A 21,553-nucleotide genomic window follows, 5' to 3' on the forward strand; every position below is an offset into this window, starting at 1 on the left:
CAGCGCTACAACTAATTGTATTAATCTAATAATATACTTATAATTAGACAACAATTAACATGAGAAACTTTTATATAGATCTCATGCACTATGTCATTCATAATCCAACCAATAAACACATGACATTCAGCTAGTATTAAATATAAATTAATTGAGACATGATATGAAAAAAAGGTAAGAAATTAAATAGGCATTTTATTATAAAAATAAAGTTATTAAAAATAATAATTTATAGAATTTTATTTGATTGAATGGATATAATTTTATTGAATGGATTAACATGGTGATGCTGGGTCTATCTAATTTTTTTCCAACGTAGGGCAATAGATGCCATAAATAATATTGGTAACCATTACCATTCCATTTGTGTTGTAACCTCTGAAACTGCACATGGTACTGCAACTCTGGCTCTCTCCATTCTCCCATGGATCCCTCTCGCCATGAAATCATGTTCATGATTTCAAGCTTCGTCTTCGTTAACTTCTTCACCCGGGGTAACCAATGAAGATCCCACATTTTCACTTCTCTTACTTCAAATCGTTTAAGTGGACTTCGTTCATGTTTCTTCTTTCGGGGTCTTTCTGATTCAGGAATCACCATTGCCGGCGAACACCAACTTGTACGTGAAAAGTAAAGACAACCCATTTGCAGAGGCCATCTCTGATCCGCTCTACAAGCTTCATCTCCGAGAAACCTTGGAGTTCGTGAAGTCGTTTCCTATGTCACACAAAAACGTCCTCGACGTTTCTTCTCAGAGAAGAACAAGAGTAGAAGGTCCTTCAACCCCAGGAAGACCCATCCTTAGCTTCAGAAAGAGCAATGTTTCTTCGAAATGGGAAGACGCAGAGAAATGGGTCATGGGCAGCGATGGCTCCCCTGGTTGCACAACAAAGGCATTAGCAATATCATCATCATCTTCAGCGTCCTCCAATATCAGAACATCATGTGACAACGTCTTCAAGGTACGCAACACTGCCGAGGATTTCTCGGAGAAACCGAGGGCCACACAGCAAAAGGTGTACAGAACTGTCCCAAGATTTCAAATTTCTCCTGCAACTTTGGACCACCATGAGGTCCCTTCCCCAACAGACATAGTGCTAAAAGGTAGGATCCCCTGTTTCCTTGCTTTCATTGCAAAGGTTTTGATCTTGGATTCGTTGAATTACCATTAAGACTTCAACTTTGCAATATCTGGTTGCTGAGATAGAAGGTACAAAGAGTCAAATGTTGTCTTCAACTCGGTGAGAGAGGCTTGTTTATTTCAGAGTATTTTATCCTCATTTGGACTCATTTCCTCTACGAGTTCATTGGAAATTGAAAAGGGTGACTGAGTTGATTTGAAAATTCATGTCATGTTTCATGCAAATGTATGTAATGCAGACAAGTTTACAGACAAGAAAGGGTCAGGTTTTCCTAATTTCAGAGACATTGGGACAGAGACGACTCCTGTAGGAAGCTCCACAACTTCAAGGTGTGACAGACCATTCAAGAGCTCATCTCCTGCTCGCCATAACACTCCTGCAAGTAGGGCTAGTCCAATGGCTTCTCAAAACCCTAATTGCAGTAGCAACATTAGCAGTTGTACTAGTGGCCTTATTCAGCTACAGGACTGTCATGTTGCCAAGCTGCAACTGGGAACAAAGTTCGATACCACTGTGTCGAATTGGAGCTCAAGGGAAGAGGAAGAGGAAGAAGCTTCAAAGAGCTTGAGACATCATGCTAACCAAACCCAGAAAGCTCGTTCAGATTCCATAACTGCCGCTTGGGAAGAAGAGGAAAAGACAAAATCTTGTCTCAGGTGATTAAACCTTGAAGCCTTGGCATTCAAACCATGCCAAGATTATAAGCGAATTGTAACTTAGTTAAGATGTTAATTAATTAATTAAAGTTAAACGATAAATTTACCCTAAGGTCTCAGCTATAGGTCCAAGACCTTCCAAGATCTTAAACTCATTTTTATTATAATGTTTCCTCTCAACATTTAAAAGGGTGGAATAAGACTATTATAATTAATAAATGTTAACTTTAACTATTAGTTGATTAAAAAATTATAAAAAAATATTATAAAATTTTTTTCAGTTATCTTCTATAATTTTTGGGCCTTATTTATAATTTTATTAGTCATTTTATATCTTTTTTTTTCAGGCCAACTAACGAATAAAATTAAATTTTATTAATAGTAAGAACAACATTATACTGTTTTTAGAGGTTGAAAGGGAGTAACATTACACTTAAAATAAATTTAGGTTTTCAAAGACTTAAAATTTAAGAATGAAATTGCCCATTAACACATTAGTTAAAAAACCACATTAGTGAAATACTAACACAGTGCTATATGCTATGTAAAGCCAAGTAAACGTATCATATATAGGACCAAGGTGTCAAATTGACCTTTTTTAAAGATCTTTGCTTTTTAGTTTTGTGTGATTTGTATGGTGAGGACTTGATTGCGAAGTGAAGGTGCAGGTATCAGATTGAAGAAACGAGGATACGAGCTTGGGTAAACCTCCAAAGTGCTAAAGCAGAAGCTCAATCAAAGAAGCTTGAGGTTTATATACCCTTTATTCTCTTCATTTCTTTTCCCAATAATCCCTTAACAAGTTCAAGAACACAAGCGATTGAAACTGAGGAATGATAGAAATGTCGTGGTGGTGGCAGGTGAAAATACAGAAGATGAGATGGAAGCAGGAAGAGAAACTGATGAAGAGAATGGATGTGGTGAAGAGGAGAGCAGAAGAATGGAGAGAGGCAGCAAGAGAGCAGCACACGATGGAGAAGGCAAATGAAGAATCTCAAAACATATTGAAGAATCCATTTTCAAGTCGTCCTACTTCATGTGGTTGTCTTCCATACACTAGTATGATGCAATCAAAGTGTGGCGCAAATCATACTTAAATATATCCCCGTAAGGCTGTTCAGTAATAAAATTCATATCTCTCTTTTGTTAATAATTGCGATAAGAAACATTTTTGTCTCGAGACTATTTCCTCAAAAACATTTGGTATTTTAAACTTTTATGTAATATAATTTTTTTATTTAACTTTTGAAAATTGAGCATTGGATAATTTGTTGTTAAAAAAGTTAACTTTAATCATCAGACCCAAACAATTCTACAAAAGGATCTCTTAAATTACAAAAAGTACCCATGAAATTATAAATAAATACCATATAAAAAAATTAATATCGATTAAGTCCCTTTTTCATGTCAAAGGTAACTTTTTTAATGATAGAATATCCAATACATCATTTTCAAAAGTTAAAAAAAATTGCACCACATGAAAATTTAAGATACTAAACACTTTTAAGTGAATAGTTAAAGGATAAAAATGTCTTTTAATCCTTTATTTAAAATAGAATCTATTACAAGTTATCCCTACCTAGTAATTCGATCTATTCTAAGTTTAGTACATCAACTTGTCTTGATTATAGGACAAAATTTTAAAGTTTTACCTAATCTTAAATAGATACTCCCTTCATTTAAAATATAAGATATGTTTAAAAGGTTGGATATTAAAAAATATAAAATATTTTTAACATTTCAAGATATGATTAATATATTTTTTAAAATATGTCCTTAAAAAATAAATAAATTTATATTTGTTTTTAAATAAAATATTTTATTAAATAGAGATATATAAAGATAATGTTAATTGAAAAATAATTAATTCATTTGTTGGCAGTGAAATCAGGTTAAAAATCTCGAGAAAGCAAAGGGGCCTTTCATGTCTGGGACGTTGGCAGGATATGGAAGACTACAAGTCTATTCGCATCGTATCAGAAAGACGCATGGGAGAGTTACGTGAAAGTGGATGCACGTAAAGTGTTTAGCAGTTCAAATGGCATCCGGCCTTTTCAGACACCAGATCAGACACATGCGAGTTTGCGGATGACGCAGACACTACAGAAACAGAATCCCAGAGAGAACAAAAGCGAAGCTCTAAGTTTAACTGCTTTTGGCTCTTCAGAATCTTTCTGTTTGATGTTGCAGAGGACCAGACCTGATTCTATGTCGTGTGTCCAATCTTACACTCATTTATTCCACTTTCAATCTCATCACTGCACGCCTTTCCAAATGCATGCTCAAATTAACTACACGTCCCGAGTTTTGTCTCAGAGAACCGAGTACATGTCCTCGTCAAACTGAATTCTGAAATATACTCATTAACATCCACCTTCTGTTTTAAACTTTGATCCAACTCTCTCTCAAATTTATTTTCTTACGAGCATAATTGTGAAGCTGTCAAATTGATTTTAGGTGTTTAATATTTTTATATTTTTAATTTATAAAATTATGTTAATTCATTCATAAATTCAAACTAAATATAAATTTTGTTAAACTCCTAAATTTACTTTTGAATTTATCGTTTTTACATTTTTAATTTATAAAATTGTGTTAAATAATTTATAAACTCGGATCAAATATAAGTTTGATTAAACTTGTTAAACTTGTCAATTTTTTTTAAGTTGAATAAGTTAAGTATATACTATAAATAATTTAGTTTATAAAAGTTATAAAATATGGTTCAAAGGAAAAAAAAATCTTGAAATATAAAAACTAATGTTAATAAAAAAGAAAATAAAATACCAAAAATAAGTTTCTCTATTTTAAAATTTTTATGTCTTGTATATGATAATTTATCAATGTAGATAAGTTTAATTTCAATGATTATATTTTTAATATATTTAAATTAAATTATAATCATATTTTAACAGTTATTTGTTAATAGAGATAAACTTTTATAAGTTTACGATTTGAGTTTATGATACGAGTTTATATTCCTATCATAAGTTTACTTAAAGTAATGAGTTTAATAACCTTTCTTGGGAGGGAGTGATCACATAATTGGTTTTTTTTTTTGTTTATTATTATTATTATTATTATTATTATTATTATTATTATTATTATATTCGGATATAAAACATGGTGTAAATGCTATTAGCCTTCAAAAACATGTATTTTCTTTTCATAAAACGTTTAATTTAATTTATATTCTTAAAGCATTTTTTCTGAATTATTTATTTAAATATTTTAATTAGCTTTTATGTGTTTACTAAGCATTGTGAAAATCAGTGTAAAAATGTTAAAAAAAATAAATGTTACATAATTCTTAGCTTACTGTGTTATGAACAGAAAAGTTATCACTGATTCAGTTTTAAAGCAAACAGGAATCATTCTAATTAGCGAGAACATAAAAAAAAGACGAATTTAATACCAGATAAAGATTTTTAAAAAGTATATAAATATTAACAAATTAATACTAAGTAAGGATATTATTTTAACAAATATTCAATTTGTCTAGATCTTTGTTAAATATTAAGTTCTTTCAAAGTTCTTTTTTGGTCGATATCGTCCTTTCTAATTAAAATGGTGCCACCATTCGTAAAATATGAGGAGTTTTAATTTTTCACGCCTCCATGCTAATTTTTCAAGCATAGCTCCTTTTACATTTCTCTCACACAATTTAATTGTAGGCTATTAGCATATTATTTGATATTTTATTTATTCACTATTAACCTACTAAATAAACTAAAAGATATTGTTAGTTTATTAAAAAATTTTATTTTTATTGTTAAAAAATATAAGTCATTTTTAATTAAATCTCAACGCCCAATAAATTATTTATATATCTTTAAATTAATGCCATTTTTATATTTTTTTATTTAATAGGTATTTTCAAGATTTTAAAAACCACACAAGGGATTGATTTAAGGGTTAATGGTTCAATCATGGTTCAACAGATTTTGATTAATTTAATGCATTTTAAATTTTATACACAGAAAAATCATAAGATAAATTCATCTATAATCAACAAAATTAATATTTAAATAAAAATATTTATATAAAGATAAGAAAATTATAAGTTGTTTATAATTTTTTATTTAAAATAATAGTATTTTAGTATACTTCATTTCATCTTCCTATTTTTTTATAAGCATAAATAATATTAATATGAATCTATAAATAGATGTTTTTATCTTTCCTCTCATCTCAAATTGCTTCCCGCCTTCTACTCTATTCTTTAATAATTTTTTTGATTCTATTTATAAATCACTTTGAACATGTTTTATAGAACTAAAAAAAATATTAAATCTCATTAACTTTATCTTAAAATTTAATAAATTTTTGCCTTCATCCCTAACAAATATTTTTAAATTTTATTATTGATATTTTTATTCAAAACATTTAATAAGGGTAAAAAAAAAGTATTAAAAATTGATAAATACGTTAGAAATAGGATTAAATTTTTTATTTTTTTTCTGTTATATAAATAGGATCAGAGAAGTATATTAATATTTAATAATATTAAAATGGAGCCATTCACATGGAAAGAGGAAAAAATCTTACGGCAGAAAAATGAAGCAAATTGACCGTTGGACTAACACACACATTCTTTCTATTAGATGACACATTCGTCTTTGTTTTTCCTTCCTTACTCTTTGCTGCGGACTGCCGAGTTGTGGAACTGCAGCTTCATTTTTACCCTGTCTAATGGCTTGATCATAAATCCTGTAGTTTTGTGAAACAAATCTAAGGTGATTTTTTGCTGCAAAATGTATTCTTATTTGTTTTTTTTTTTTTTGTAAATCTCTTTCATCCTTCAGATTTTCATCTTTTCTCTCACACATCTCAACCCTTCCTTGCGTTCCGTTATCTTTTTCTAGATACCATCTCTTGATCAGCCAAACCTATCAACTGTTTGGTTTTCACTGTTTTTTCAATTCGTTAACTGGTTTGATTATCTTTCAGTTTTTCTATCTCACACGAACCAGACTGATGATCGGATATTGGTTGAATTGGCCAGTGTTCACTTAAAAATAAATATAAAATTATTTATTTATTATTGACATTTTTTTAAAAAAAACACACATCAACTATATTTTAAAATATTAAACATATCTCATATTTTTAAACATTAACTCCATAACAGGAGCATTATTTTCTTTTAATTCGGACTCACTCTCCAAGCTCGACCCCTGACCACTAATAAAAAGTTAAGAGATTTGAGCTTCTAATTACTCATTAAAATATAAAGGCCGATTTTGTCACAAAAGCCATACTAGAACAACCTTTTCATTTTCTTTAAAATTCTAGTTTCATTAACTCAACTGTTAATTTGTCATTAACTCACCAAATTTAATATTTTTAACTAAAATGTTCTTCCATAACATATATATATATATATATATTTTCATGAAACTTTCATCACATTTTAGGTTTTTAAATTTCAATTTCATTTCCTTATTTTATTATACAATTCATTTTAAACTCTATTTTTAAAACATTTATACAAATATTATCATACTTATTTACAAATTGTTTAATTTAGGGGTAGAAAAGAGAAAAATTAGACAAATAAATGATAAGGGTAGATTAGCAATTTTAAATTTTTAAGAGTTAAAATAAAGTTTAAGTTCTGAAAATAAAAGATTTTTTTTTTCAATTTTCACAAAATTGAAAGTCTATGTAATTTAGATATCTTGGAATTCAAAACATACAAACACCTATAAAATTAGAGAGTGGAAAAATTAGAGATTGGAAAAAAATAAAAAAGAATCCGATAAACAATGAATTCAACACACTCATAGTCCCTGAGCGTGCGTGAGGTTATCATTTTTTTTTCATTTCAGTCATAATTTCAGTTCAAAAGTTTTCAAATTCCCAATTTTATGCAATCCCTCTGCTCAGATTTTGCTTGTATGCTTGCAGATACAACAGCAACTAACAAGGAATCCCAATGGCATTGAAGCTGCAAAAGTAATTCTCAAGTGTTCCATAGGTAATGATTTATTGAAGTGGGCATGCTAATCCCAACCACTATCTGCAACATCTGTTTCAGTTGTTCAAGTGCGCCCAAGATTGTTTGGAGGCTGTATAGCTCACCCAAACGTATTCGTTTTTTCTTTCTTGGCTTCCATGGCTCCCGACACAAGGAACCAGGAAGCAATGGGTTAATGCCACCCAACACAAGCAGTTTTCCCCCCTTTCTGTTGAATTATTACTGATTGCCAAAGAAAGATACAAATGCTATCGCATCTAGAAACTCAAAGTCTAGTACTGTCAAAAGTTGATTGGCTATCCTTATTGTGATGGAAGAAACTCAACCAGGAATCCTCAGTCGCGAAACTCATCCATGAATTGTTTGTGGAACTCTGTCAAGCCGGTGACAATCGCTGGAATCTTCTCTTCTTGAGGCAGAATTGTGCACCTGAAGTGCCAGGTCCCAGGAACCTTACATGACAACGTCACAATCCAAAATTAAGCTGATAATTCCCAGAGAAAGAAAACTTTGGTGTTCTTTTGAAGTGTATGCTATATCAACTCAAGAAGTAAAATTATGAGGTGGATCAAATATTTTTAGATGAGTCAATAATATGATGTTGAGTAGCAAGACATATCCACGTTATGTTTTCGGAAACTTGTAGATGTGTCTTTTCAAATTTGAGCCATTTACAATCTGCAGGTTCCTTTTCAACTTCCAAAATCAGAAATTATCCCTATAAACTTCGGCGATTTAACATTTAAAACCTATCCACAAGCATCACGACCCCATCAAATTAGAAGTAAACAAGGGCAACTATAATGCTCGAAAAACTTTGTGCCAAATTGAAATGTGCAACTCTAAATTCTAAAATTCCCTAATGCTATAAGGGATGAAAGTTAAGGGGTAATTTTTAATTTTTAAAGATGAGGGAGGCTGTTCACAAAGCCTAGTCAATCGCGAGATGAATGGAAAAGCAAATTGGTTATAACAAACGACAGTTTTATTGATCAGTAGAATATAAATCCAATGCAGGAAGAGACAGGTTTTGTTTTACTGTGATAAATCAATAAAAACTAACCTGTCCAAAACCAGAACCAGGGACAACAACAACTCCGGTGGCATTAAGGAGGCGCTGACAGTAGAAAGCATCAGGAGCTTTTTTAGCAGCCTCTGCAGCTTTGATTGCCTTTTCAGGGAGGCAAATACGGGGAAATAGATACATTGCCCCTTCTGCTTTGTTGCATGTCACACCCTCTAGATTGTTAAATGCTTCTTCCAGTGTCTGAGTCGACAATATAAATCCAAAAGATTAACAAACAAAAATAAATATTTAAACAAGGGAAAAGAAGAACAAAAGGGGGCTGGTGGCAGTCACTTTGCAGCGTTGGACACTCTTTTCAATATGATGTTTGCACAGGAGATTATGTGAAATGGGTAAAGAGAAGGAAGCTTGTAAATTGTTTGGAATATTACTCTTTTGACATGATTAATATACAGTCCTCAAATAGAATGACTAAACTAAGTTCTTTTTTCTTTTTTCTTTTTCGGTAACTGACCTTGGCACGCCTAGCAAGAGAAGATAGAATTCCATCTCTCTCTGCAACATACGACTCATAGGACTCATCTCCAACCTGAAATTCAGAGTGTCATATGGGAATTGCAATTGATACTAGTGATAGAATGTTCGGAATTTCATGACCACATTCTCAAAATAAAACAATTGTATTGAAGGATATTTAAAAATAAATGTTATGATCCTAGTATTACATTGTATACTTGCCCTTTTAATTAAAAAAGTATTACATTGTTGATTGCAAATACATATGGGATCTGATCTACCCATTATTGACACACCTTCCTAATTAACAGACTCAACTTGCCGATCCATCTAATGTGTTTTTACACGGATCCCAGATTGAGTTGGTTTTGAGTAAGCTAAAGGCACAAAAAATTTGCTGAAACATGACCGAAAACAGTGCAGAATATTCTAGAGCAAGTCTCTCATTGTCAATCATTGTAATATACCAAGCTTCTTCTAACAGAAAGTGAAAAACATTGCCTCCATGTTGCAACAGCTTAGCTTCCGATCAACTTTTTGCTCTCTATACTATAATCCTAACTTATACGCCATGTTGTAGTCCACCACAAAATATACAAAGGCCAAAAGAAAACGACAAGAGTAACACTTGGAAAATGGGTCAGGTCTACCGATTACAGAGTTCAGAGTTTTTCTGAGGATAGAAATCATCAGTGTTAACTGCTTTTAAGTCTACTTTTAACCTCTTCCCCAGAAGTTACTTCAAGCCCAAAGTTGCTGCTCTTGTACAAATTGTATCTTGATTAAGATCTATCTATTTTCTTTCTAGATTATTTTTCTGAAATTAGGGGCGTGGAGGGACAATTGGTGTGACTTTAGAGAGGCAAAGAAGTGAAGAACTAACCTTGGGAGGGCTCATGACCAGGCTAGCAAGAATTTGACCAGAGATATTTGAACAGAGATTCACAGAGGCCACCTTATATATCTGTTCCCTCACATCTGCGGAAAACCCAGTCACCTCCATATAACCTCCTCGTTTCCCACACTCTCCATAATAGCCTGAAACCAAAGAGAATGACATTCTGCATTGGTATAGATCCCATGACATTATTGTTTGTCTATCCTTATTGTGATAAATGATTCCTTTCACCAACTTGCCTTTGGAAACTGATTGAAAAGACACCAAAGATAGGTCATCCTCACCATAGCCCATAGACCGAGATACCTTCTTGAAAGAATGAAATTTTTTCTCAGGAACATAAATATTTTCTTGATACACCTGCAAAATAAAGGTTTCAGTTAAAGTGCAACGCACTTTTATTAGTGTATGAAATTCTCAGGGAAAAAAATCCAGTTACCTCATCAGCCAAGAGAACCAAACCTTCTTCCTTGCAGAATTTCACAATATCCCGCTGGTTTTCCTCAGAAAGAACCTAGAAGGCATGACAGAAAATCCATGTTTTATTCTTTAGCAAGCTTAGCTTCAAACCTTAAATACTCTCTTGTATTAATATCACTAGTTTCACTGCAATTCACCTGCCCTGTTGGGTTTCCTGGATTTATAACAACCAAAGCTCTAACACTGATGCCCTTGGACTTGGCATTCTCCAACTGGTTCTTGACCTCAGGTATTTCCAAACCCCAGCCAGTTGCTTCATCAAGATAATAAGGTACCTTCAAAAACATAATGGCAAAGTTATCCAATGATAAATAATTTAAAATGAAATTTACAGCACAGTTTTTTCAATTTGAAGGTATTCCTAGCCATACAAACATGCAAGGGCGATTTTAACCCTTTCAAATCAGTGCAGTGAAACAAATTAAAATATGATCAATCTAATTTAAAATATGTATTAATCTCGTATGTGTATAGACCTACCAGAGTGCCACCATGGAGGGCAATTGAAGCTGAGTACAGAGGATACTGAGGGATGGGGCACAAAATACCATCTTTTTCTGATCTTATGAGCAATTGCATCATCATATGGACCTGGCAAAATAGAAAAGATAATCATCTTAAGTTATTCAGATTGAAAATGAAGTTGGACCAGTGCTGCCATCTAAATTTAGTGCAACAAACCCTCAGTAAATGAGGACTCAAAAGTCCCATTATCCAAGCCCACCAAGAAAACACTTCATGAAAAATTTAAAGTTGAGTTACCGCTGGGCTTGCACCATCAGTCAAGAAAATGTCAATGGGATCAGCAGGAAAACCATCACGATCTTCAATTCCGGCTGCAATTGTATCACGCAAACCCTTGATACCCTGATATGAGAACAATATTTTCATGATTATTCCATGTATATCAATCTGAGGCAAGAAAATATAGAGAAGATGGTGCAATCACAACCTGACTATGACTATAGGCACCAGTAGCTCTTCCAGGAATCTGATCTAAAATCTGCCAAGCTTGCTCTATTGCATCAGCACTGAAAAATATGTCAAAAGAACAACTATTAAGGCAAAAATTAACTAGAAAATACATGAAATAGAATTATCAAAAATCCACACCACAGATAATTTATTAAGATCAAAATTTAAGTGGTAAAAGAAGCTTTTAATTTTTTTCGCACAAGGTAAACTGCAGCATTATGACAAGGGATTAACAAACTGAGATTTACTCAAATTAAATGAAAGACCATAATCTTAACTTCTTATTATTGACTCTATGTCTATATGAACATGTAAATGGACAAAAGCCAAGCAATCATATGAATTCCATAGAGAAAACACTATTACTGCACTTTGTTAATTGCAGCCAGGAAATATTTGCGATTGTAATGAAAAATTCATGCTCTAACAATCTAGTTTCATGTCCAAAAGGGTATAAGCAAAACTAATATGATACACTTTACATATGTAAAACTGAACTGAAAGAGTGAAACATTATAACATTGAAAATATTGATCTACCAGGTTTTTAATTGTAATAATTTCCAGATTTGACACAATCCACTATGTTTAATTGTTCCGATACCTCACTGTTGATATTGATCTCAAGTACCTGAACAAACCCTGTGTTTCACTTTTGTCCAAGATAGCTGGATGGTCGCATAATGCAAGAACCTATAATACATATTAGACTGTCATAAGAAGGATTTCTTTAATGGTATGAACACTGCTGCATTTCACCATAAAAATAACAGCAAACCAACCTCTCGGAAGAAAGTTATTGGCTGCTGGCCAAGAGATTGAGGATTGCCAATGTTGCAGTAAATTATCTATTTTCAGACAATAGACAAGTCAGAAAAGACAGAAAAACCACTTAAATTAAAGCATAGAGGATATCATGTGGAAAACAGTACCTGGTCAAATGGATGAGAGCCTGAATTCGCCTGTAATTCTTCTTGCAATTTCTGGAGCATTGAGATATCGCAAGGTATCGGTGAAACCATTTCATGTTGTAATCATTCAAAAAAAAAAATATCGGAAACTTGATAGCATCAAATGCGGCTTTATCTCTCAAGCTATGGTTTCAAAAAAGCATTGCTATCAGTGACAGTGTTGAAATAACATTAAGGCAATGTTTTGCCAGTAAAGGATCTAAAACGCTTCTGCAGATGTTTAACAACAATGACAAGAAGAAGAAGCAGCCTTATCCCACTGGATGGAGACATGGAATCAGCTATACCTAGGAATATTTACCTAGACAAAAAATAACTTTTCAACGAAAGCATTTAATCCTTTCAAGATGTACGACCAAATCACATTACCTGGGCCATGGTAACGATTTCTCCTCGAACAGCATATTCACATTCCAGAACCTGCAGGAAAAGAAGATGGTTTCAGGCAAGCACAAGTATAACACTGGTGACAGCATTACCAAAAAAGGATCCTTAAGTGCAGACGTAGCACTCCATTGGATAATCGCCAACACCGAAAACCACATGGTAATGAAAGTTGAATCTCACTCCAAGTAATCAGATGTAAGAGACTGAATAGAGGAAGGAGCTATTAATCGTCATTAGTCCCTCTACTGAGAGACAGCTATAAGAAACTGAACGAAGTTAATTCTTAAAAACAGCTAGAGAGAAATAAAGGGGATAAACAAAGGTCAAACTTAGTTCTAGATCTCAAATGTTAAGTAGCCTAGAGAACTCAATATTCCGCGCGGCTAAAAAATGAAAAATGATACCAAAAGAAAAGAGTTGATTTTTTTAGCTGGGGGGGAAACACTCATAATATCATCAAGCAAGAAATTCTTCATCAACAGCCATAAACTTCAGTTCAACTCAGGAAACCAAAAAAAAAAAAGAGTCATTGGATGCAATCGTACAGTTCCAAGCTCGCAACTAGAGATGATAATATCCAAGAAAAAGGATAAGATGAAGAAAAGAAAGGACATACTTTGGGATTGATGTTCTGTATAGTAACAGGAAAGGATGAATCAGAAGGAGAAGAGGCCATGGAAGAAGAATGGAAAGCAAGAGAATGGAGAGGCGAAAGGAAACGGGGGTGAGTGTGAGGGCAATGCTGCAAAGAACGGCTCAAAATGCGCCTGACTCTGTCCGCAACGAATTTCCGCATCGTATATAAATGGGATTTTAGGATGTGATATTTCGTGGCATTAGAAAATTTTGGACACGATATCAAGAAAAGCAAGCCCTGATCTCCGGGCGCCCACAGTATATGAACTGAATCTACGACTCGACCAACCTCCTCATCCCGCTCCTAATTTTCGTGCTCCAGGAGCCACCTTGGTCCAATTTCAGGGAAAAATTACATTTAAAACCCAATTTTTATAAATCATCCGAATATCAGCAGGATCACAATAAAGTTTATGTGCTGCCAGTTACATTCTGGGGAGTCTATTTGAACTCATTTATAAATTATGATATAAATTTTTAAATAATATTTAAAAAATAATTTTAAAATTATCCTTGAAAGAAAAAATGTAATATAATATCATTGTTCAAATTTATTATAAAAGAATATATTTAAAATTTTATACACTTTTATTTCTTGTATTTTTTTTATATTAATATTGATGAAACTGATAAAAATTACTTATAAATAGTATTGGAGTAATACATTGTTCACAAATTTAAAAAAAATATTATTTTTATATAAAAATGTGATTTTAATTGAAGAAAATCATGATGAAGTCCCTTGTAATCATTCAAAATTTAAAATATCCAGAAGTCTCATGAAATCTCTAAATAATTATAAGTTCCTAAGGATCTAGGATAAATAAGATTCAAATGATAATAACCAAAATACCAATGTTATAAAATGCCTTATTAACAACTTAGCAGTGGCCATTTATTACAAGACAAAAGCTATGAACAAGTAAGGTATCTAACAGTTACAAGTGTGAATTGTTTAATTTTAAAGAAAACTATTGCATATAATAAATTTGCATTTATCACAAATAAATACCTCACTTATCAATAGCATTTGTCATATGATGAATGGTTATTGATTATTGTCAATATAGCATATTATAATATGAATATTTTGATCATTGTCATTTCAATCTTTTGAGTTTGGTGGAATCATTGGATATTTTAATGAGAACTTCATGGTTTTCTCTTTTAATGTTGGGAAATATAGCCAAAGCTAATAAGAATTGCAATTACAAATTTAAAAATTTAAAGGATTCTACGTAGTTTCTTTAAGAAGATACTCCAAAATTTAAAGGATTATGTGGAGTAGCAAATAATTTAAATTTAAAATGTTCTTAAACTAATTATTTCCAAAATTTTCTTTCGTGCAATGAATTTTATCAAACTAGACATGAGGTCATGCATTGCATAAAGATCGAGATAATTTACTTATAAATAGTTTGACCTTTACATTCGTACATTCATATATTGTTGATGGGTCACTAATATTTTGATAATTCATGTCAACTTCCAAAAACTGGTTTTTCTAATAGAAATAAGGCATGCTGCCTTTGAAAATGTCAGAGGCAATAGAAATATATGGTATATTTTAGTTTGTTAGATAAAATATCGGGTTTTTCTTTTCAACCTTGGGTAAAAAAATAATTGAATGATCAAAATTCACATTCAAAGCCATACTCTTTCGATTGCCTTTATAAGTTATTTTCATCAATTTTATTAATACTAAAATAAAAAATATAAAAGAAATAAAAATATATAATTTTAAAAAATTATATATTTTAAAATAATTTATAAAAAAATATATTTTAAAATATATGGTATAAAATAATTCTATATATTTTTATATTTAAAAAATCTAAAAGGTGATGCAACTTTTTTTATAAAGGATAATTTTAAAAATATTTTTTAAATATTGCTTTAAAAGCTATACCATAATTTACAAACAAATTTAAATAAATTTTTTAAAATATACTCCTTCAATTTTGTATATTAATCATATTTTAAAAGTAAAATTTGATCTATTTTATAAATCATTAATTGATGAATTATTTTATTTTAAATTAAAAATTTTAAACTACCCTAATAAGAAAGAGAAAGAGAAAAAATAATATTATATTCATTTATTTATTTTTTATTATATTTAAAATTTTATTTATTTTTTTTTTATATTTTTATTATATTAATATTAATAAAATTAATAGAAGTACTCCCTCCGATTCCATTTATAAGTCTCATTTTAAAAGGTGTATTGGTACTATTTATAAGTTATGGTGCGTCTTTTTAGGTAATATTTGAGAGATATTTTTAAAATTACCCTCATGAAAGAAAAAAAGTAATAGGACATTACTTTTTAGATTTGTTATATAGGGATATGTTGAAATTTTACTTATTTTTATTTCTTATACTTTTATTGTATTGATATTGATAAAATTAATAGAAATGAGTTATAATTTGTAAATAAAAAGGGAAGTAGTACATGGTAAAAAAAAGTGGTGGAGTACCAAATTATCAAATAAACTGGTGCTATCGAGTCAGGAATTAGGTGCTGACTGCTGACAAATTGATGGCTGATAGGCATCGGTCTCCCTCACTAGTCACGACTTGCAGTCTCTGATTGATTTCCAAATGATAAGGCTATGTTCTACTATTTTTGACGTCATGTTATTATATTGTCGCATCCTTGTTTGTTTTCATCTTTCATATTTTCTCTTATCTTCATATTTCTTAAAATATTGTACGATTTTTTTTCCAAACTTTCTCATAGGCTGTGCAAAAGTTTTTAAATTTAGTTCGATTTAATTTAATTTGAGATAATTTTGTCTTATTTAATTCTTATAAACATTAATCTTTTAGGATTAAAAAAGTTAAAAAGATTATATTATTTTTTTAATTGAATTGGATAGAAGATTAGGTATTTGAACCACTTGATCCAGTTCAATCCTATTAAATTATTAATATAATTATAATTAATTATTTTTAGTAAATGCTTCAAGTGTAATAGACGTTAAGGAAATAATTGTATAAAGACTCGTTAAGTTTGTTTCTAAATTATTATTATTATAATGTAGTGTTGTTCAAGTTTGTTAAGTATTGTTTTTATTGAAATTATAAATTTAAATTATTTGGACTGTAGCTAAAATATTTTTTTCTCATTATTAGAAATTATTTTGAATTTATTATGATTATAAGTGATTTTATTATCTTAATTGAGTTTATTAGATTGAAATTGATTATTGCCTCTCATAAAAAAAAGAAAAAAATATTTAAGTGAATATTAAACTAACAGGACAAAGTCTGGTCTTGCTAATTTTTGGGTTATCACTAGATAAAACCAGAGGTTGCCTAAGTCAATTTTTTTTATAAAAGAGATCAGATTTTAAGTTAATCTGTAGTCTAATACTATTTAATCCTTTATGCAGCCCTACTTCCTTCTTTGTGCGTGCAACGGTTTAAGGCGAAAGTACTCCAAAATGGTTTTCCAAATTTTTTATCAAAAGATAATAACTAGTTCAATTATATAGTTTAAACTTTAAATTTTCACATACATCTATAAAAAATATTTAAAAAATCATGAAAGTGCGATGAATAAAAAATATTTTGACTTTTATTCGTTTATTTTATTTTTTTTGCTGTCTTCAAGTAGAAGTTTGGAATGAACTCCAATTTTCTGAAAACCTGTTTATGTGCAAAAGTTGATTGCATTCATTCGGATACCTACGATGGGTGGCCATGTATGTGAACAAATTTATTTTTTATCTTAATATTAAAAAAGACTAAAAAAAATAAAAATTTGAAATGCCCCTTGCCAAGCATAAGCGGCCGGTGGTGGTTACTGACTTACTGGCAGTGGTCAGCGACAACAGGTAACATATCAGACGGTGGACGGTGGTGACTTGGGGCAAGGGCATTTTAGACTTCGACCAACCTCCGTGATTTCCTTTCAACGACGTCCATAATTACACGATTTATGACAATAAATAAATAAATCTCATAGAGGTAATGGATTATAAAAACAACCAAACGCACAAGTCAACGGTATAGAAATTTTTAATTACGTTACATCAATTTGCATGTAACCAAGCAGTCACTCGGGGCTCACAAGTGCTACACTTCCCTTTCGTCATTGGAAAAAGATAAAATAAAATCATTTTACAACGCCAATTAGTGAAGGAATCAAAGAAACGAAGAAACATTAAGCAATGAACATTATTATAACGAGGACTGAAACTCCACGTCTGTGTCAGGCAACCACTGGCTACCCTGGATGAATGACTGAACCGTGAACTTCCTTGCATCTTCTTCTGATAGGTTGGGCTTATAACCGGCCCATCGAACCCGCTGGGTTACATTCGAGCCCGGCCCAGAATTCCGATACTCTGCATAAAATATAGTGCTTGGAGGCTCCACGTTAGGGATCCATTCAGCCCAGCCCGCAGGGTCCAACAATGGCCCAATATCAGACTGCATTATCACCATCGTGGAGTAATTCTTCCAGGGCCTTCCCAGGTAGGTGGAAGTGGAAGCAGTGAGATTTTGATCGAGCGCGGAAATTGAGGAGTTCTGGATTACAATGCCAGTGTTCTGGTTTGGGTCAGTCTTGCCCTGAGCTGTGACGGTGTTGAACTGGCCTGGGAGAGGCTGTCTGGGTTTGATGGTGCAGTTCTGGAAGACAGAAGCAGCGTTGCCGAAGATGAAGTCGATGGTCCCGGTGATGTCACAGTCACGGTAGAACTGACGGTTGGAATGAGCGTAGAGGGTGTCCTGGAAGCCGTCGAAGGAGCACCGGTAAAAGACTGAACGGTCTGAGCCGGATCGCAGGGCCACTGCTTGGTGTTTGGCCGGACCGGCTGTGTTAACGAATCCTACGTCCCTGCTATGAATCCCTTCCCGCTAACGGCTGCAAATATTGAAGTATATATATGGCACTTTTATTTTATGAATCTAAGGCATTCAGCCTCGAGAAATTAAAATGAGAAGTTTGATCGGTTGCTTACCAAAAGTGGCAGTGTCAAAAGTGTGTGTGCCGTCAACTCTGTTCTGGCTGCCGGAGATTATGGTTTTTTTTTCCCCGTCTCCGAAAATCATAACGTTCCAAGTGTCCTTCTTCAATTCTACATTTTCTATGTAAACGCCTTCCTTTACGTAAATCACGAATCTACTCTCGCTTTTCTTCTTCACGGCCGCCACCGCCTCATTGATAGTCCGGTACTGCCCAGTTCCGTCCTTTGCCACCACTGCATCCGGCGTCATTGCGTTCGCCTCTTGCTGCAGCAGCCTCCGCTCTGTCGGGCCAACCCACGCCGGGAAATTCGACCCCAGCAGCCTCCGATGGACAGGGAGGTTGACGTTCGCAAGCAGGCGCATAATCTTCGTGACAATGGCCAAGCTGTTGCTCGCAAATTCTGTAGAGTTCTTCATGTTGGTTCTCATATCACGAAGAATCTCTTTAGCGGCGGAGGAATTCAATTCCTCAATTGCGTCCAAACAAGTCTCCTGATCCGTAATCGTCGTGCTCAACCACGTCCTAATGTCATCGATCTTCGCCGGCGTTAGCATCGTCTCGCCTCCTCCGACTTCCAGCGACGAAAGCGAGTCGTTCAGCCGATCGACCGCATCTTCAAGAACATTTCCGCAGACATCGAGGGCCGTCTGTACACTGTGGTCTTTTACATTGCTTCTGAGCTTTGCTGGGTAGGCTGCGAGCTTCGAGAGCTCGTCAATGGCGACGCGGAGAGAGAGCTTGAAGAGGAGTTCAGGGTCAGTCGTGTTAGAGTAGGTAGGGAGCGATGAGATGGTGGAGATGCACGAGTTCGGGTTCCCAGTCACGTCGCAGACGGCTTTGATTGAAGCTGCCGGAGTTAACTCAGCAGAAGAAGGGGCCGAGTTGCCTGAAGAGGTATTATTATGCGTATGAATTAGGGTTCCGGCAACGGCGGCGACGATCACGATCCCTAGAACTATGGAGGACAAGATGAGGATGATCATGCGCTTACGTGTCTCCTTCCGAAAGGCTTGGTTCTCGAGCTCATCTGCCTTACCGTACCCCTTGAAGGAGTTCATGGAATTATCCATCATGGAATTTCGATTTTGTTTCTCTTCTGGTTTTGGATTTCAGTACTTAGATTTTGATTGCATTTTATAAAGACGGGGAAGAAGATAATAATGCCTGCAGATCAGATTCTGGTTTGGTTGTGTATTTTGTTTTTAGCAACAACAACTCGAAAAAAAAAAAAAAAGCAAGAGAATTTAGAGAGCGTTATTTTGAAAGATTCTTAATTTGTTATAGGTTTGTGTCTATCGGTGTAAGAAGTTAGATTATGCTGAAACTGAATCCATGCACTTATATTCTGTTAATAACAATAATTGTTTTCATATTTTATTCGCGTGCCTGGGTTGCATCCGACATGTACTCTATAACCGAAAACACCTAGCATACAAATATTTACAGAATATGACCTGACATATGTCAACACCTATTTCAATGTTTTCCTTAATGTGCGTGGTTTCCAATTTCGATCAGACGCGGTCCAAATTGAAGGAGTAAAGCTTCAGGCAGTCTTGATTTTCTATTAGTTGATGACTAGGCCTCCTATAAAAACAAGCTGCAAAATGATGAATCAGTAAACAAAATATCACAAATCTGAATAAAGAAAAACGTCGTTCTATTCGATACCGACACGAACTTGACTGTTTCAATGAAAATGAAAGAGAAATAATAGAAAGGGAAAATTGCCTCTAAATGCTGTATAAGAGAATTTATTATCCAAAGTTTCATAAATTTTATAAAATACTTATAAGTTCTAAATTTTGATCATTTACAATTTTTTTAAGGGCATTTATAATTGAGAAATGGATATTTATAACTTGCCATTATAAGTTGTTTTTTTTTTACAAGTTGTAAATGCTCATTGATCAATTATAAATACCTTAGTTAAATTGTAAATGTGTAGAATTTATAATTTGAGAATATTTTATAAAATTTTGTGAGACTTGATAATAAATTCTCAGTATAATTTTTTCTATTAGAAATGATATGGCGATGATAATAATGTATAACAAGTGTGTCAAGTAATAATGTAAAATAATCAAATGTAAGCGCCGTATGCCATTTGGCAAAGTAGGGCTAAAGAAGTTGGCGTTGGTTAAACTTGCTTATGTATACTGGCTACATAATATTCTTCGTTTTTAATGATACATACATAGATACATGCATACATACATATATATTCTGATAACGATGATCTGTCTATTCCAATGCATAGGGCATCACCTTCAAAGTGTTATATGACATTTGGACACCACAAATCCACAATCAGCTATGTATAAGCGAGCAGTGGATTAGAAGGGCCATGAAACATCAACACTTGATTTTAGGATGTGGACTATACATTTGTAATATAAATTCGTCGCGCTCTTGTTTTAAATATTTTTAGATAGATTATTCTTATTTTTTTCTGAAAAAGAAAAATAAGTTCAAACTAGTCAGTCACCATTGCCATTATTAAAGCGTACACCACACTACTTATTATTGAAACAGAAAAATGGCCAAAATATCTTAAACATAATATCATAAACACATACGGTGCACATATTATTTACCAGTGGCAAAGCCACATAAATTTTAATGAATTTAACTAACAATCTGGCAAATTAATTATATATCCGAATTATATATATAAAAAAAAGATTAGTTATCTTTCTCAATGTAAAGTATGCGTGTGTAGTTTATTGTATCAAAAAAAAACAAATGATTTCTAACTCGAGAATATAAAATATAAAAACAATGTAACGAGTTCCACAATTCATAACTCAAACAATATAATTAACTCACTAATTCAAACTAATGCAAATTAATTAGAAAACAAGTGCAAATTGGCCAGTTAGGAAAAGATATCATGTGAGGACCC

General features: G+C 32.7%; 2 protein-coding genes and 1 pseudogene across 2 annotated transcripts; 1 reads left to right on the forward strand and 2 right to left on the reverse strand.

Annotated features, from left to right (window-relative positions):
• Positions 1-590: 590 nt before the first annotated feature.
• LOC129298105 (uncharacterized) lies at positions 591-4,144 on the forward strand (the record flags this gene model as incomplete). Its single annotated transcript, XM_054936521.1, has 5 exons — positions 591-1,104; positions 1,381-1,798; positions 2,467-2,548; positions 2,659-2,873; positions 3,742-4,144. Coding segments are annotated over 5 exons (1,632 nt in total), but the record flags the coding sequence as incomplete, so codon positions are not given.
• A 3,577-nt stretch (positions 4,145-7,721) lies between these two features.
• Positions 7,722-13,956, reverse strand: LOC129298106 (alanine aminotransferase 2-like). Its single transcript, XM_054936522.1, has 15 exons — positions 13,648-13,956; positions 13,014-13,064; positions 12,606-12,656; positions 12,456-12,521; positions 12,305-12,366; positions 11,652-11,730; positions 11,462-11,566; positions 11,180-11,290; positions 10,837-10,974; positions 10,659-10,733; positions 10,459-10,579; positions 10,205-10,359; positions 9,320-9,394; positions 8,842-9,045; positions 7,722-8,230 (listed from the first exon to the last, which is right to left on the reverse strand). Exons 1-15 carry the CDS (start codon positions 13,825-13,827, stop codon positions 8,114-8,116), a joined length of 1,590 nt encoding a protein of 529 aa, XP_054792497.1. The 5' UTR covers positions 13,828-13,956; the 3' UTR covers positions 7,722-8,113.
• Positions 13,957-17,855: 3,899 nt separating this feature from the next.
• Positions 17,856-19,718, reverse strand: LOC129298102 (pectinesterase 3-like; annotated as a pseudogene).
• Positions 19,719-21,553: the final 1,835 nt, after the last annotated feature.

The sequence above is a fragment of the Prosopis cineraria genome, unplaced genomic scaffold, assembly GCF_029017545.1.
Source record: "Prosopis cineraria cultivar Desert tree isolate PC_DT_omini unplaced genomic scaffold, ASM2901754v1 PC710, whole genome shotgun sequence".
Taxonomy (NCBI): domain Eukaryota; kingdom Viridiplantae; phylum Streptophyta; class Magnoliopsida; order Fabales; family Fabaceae; genus Prosopis; species Prosopis cineraria.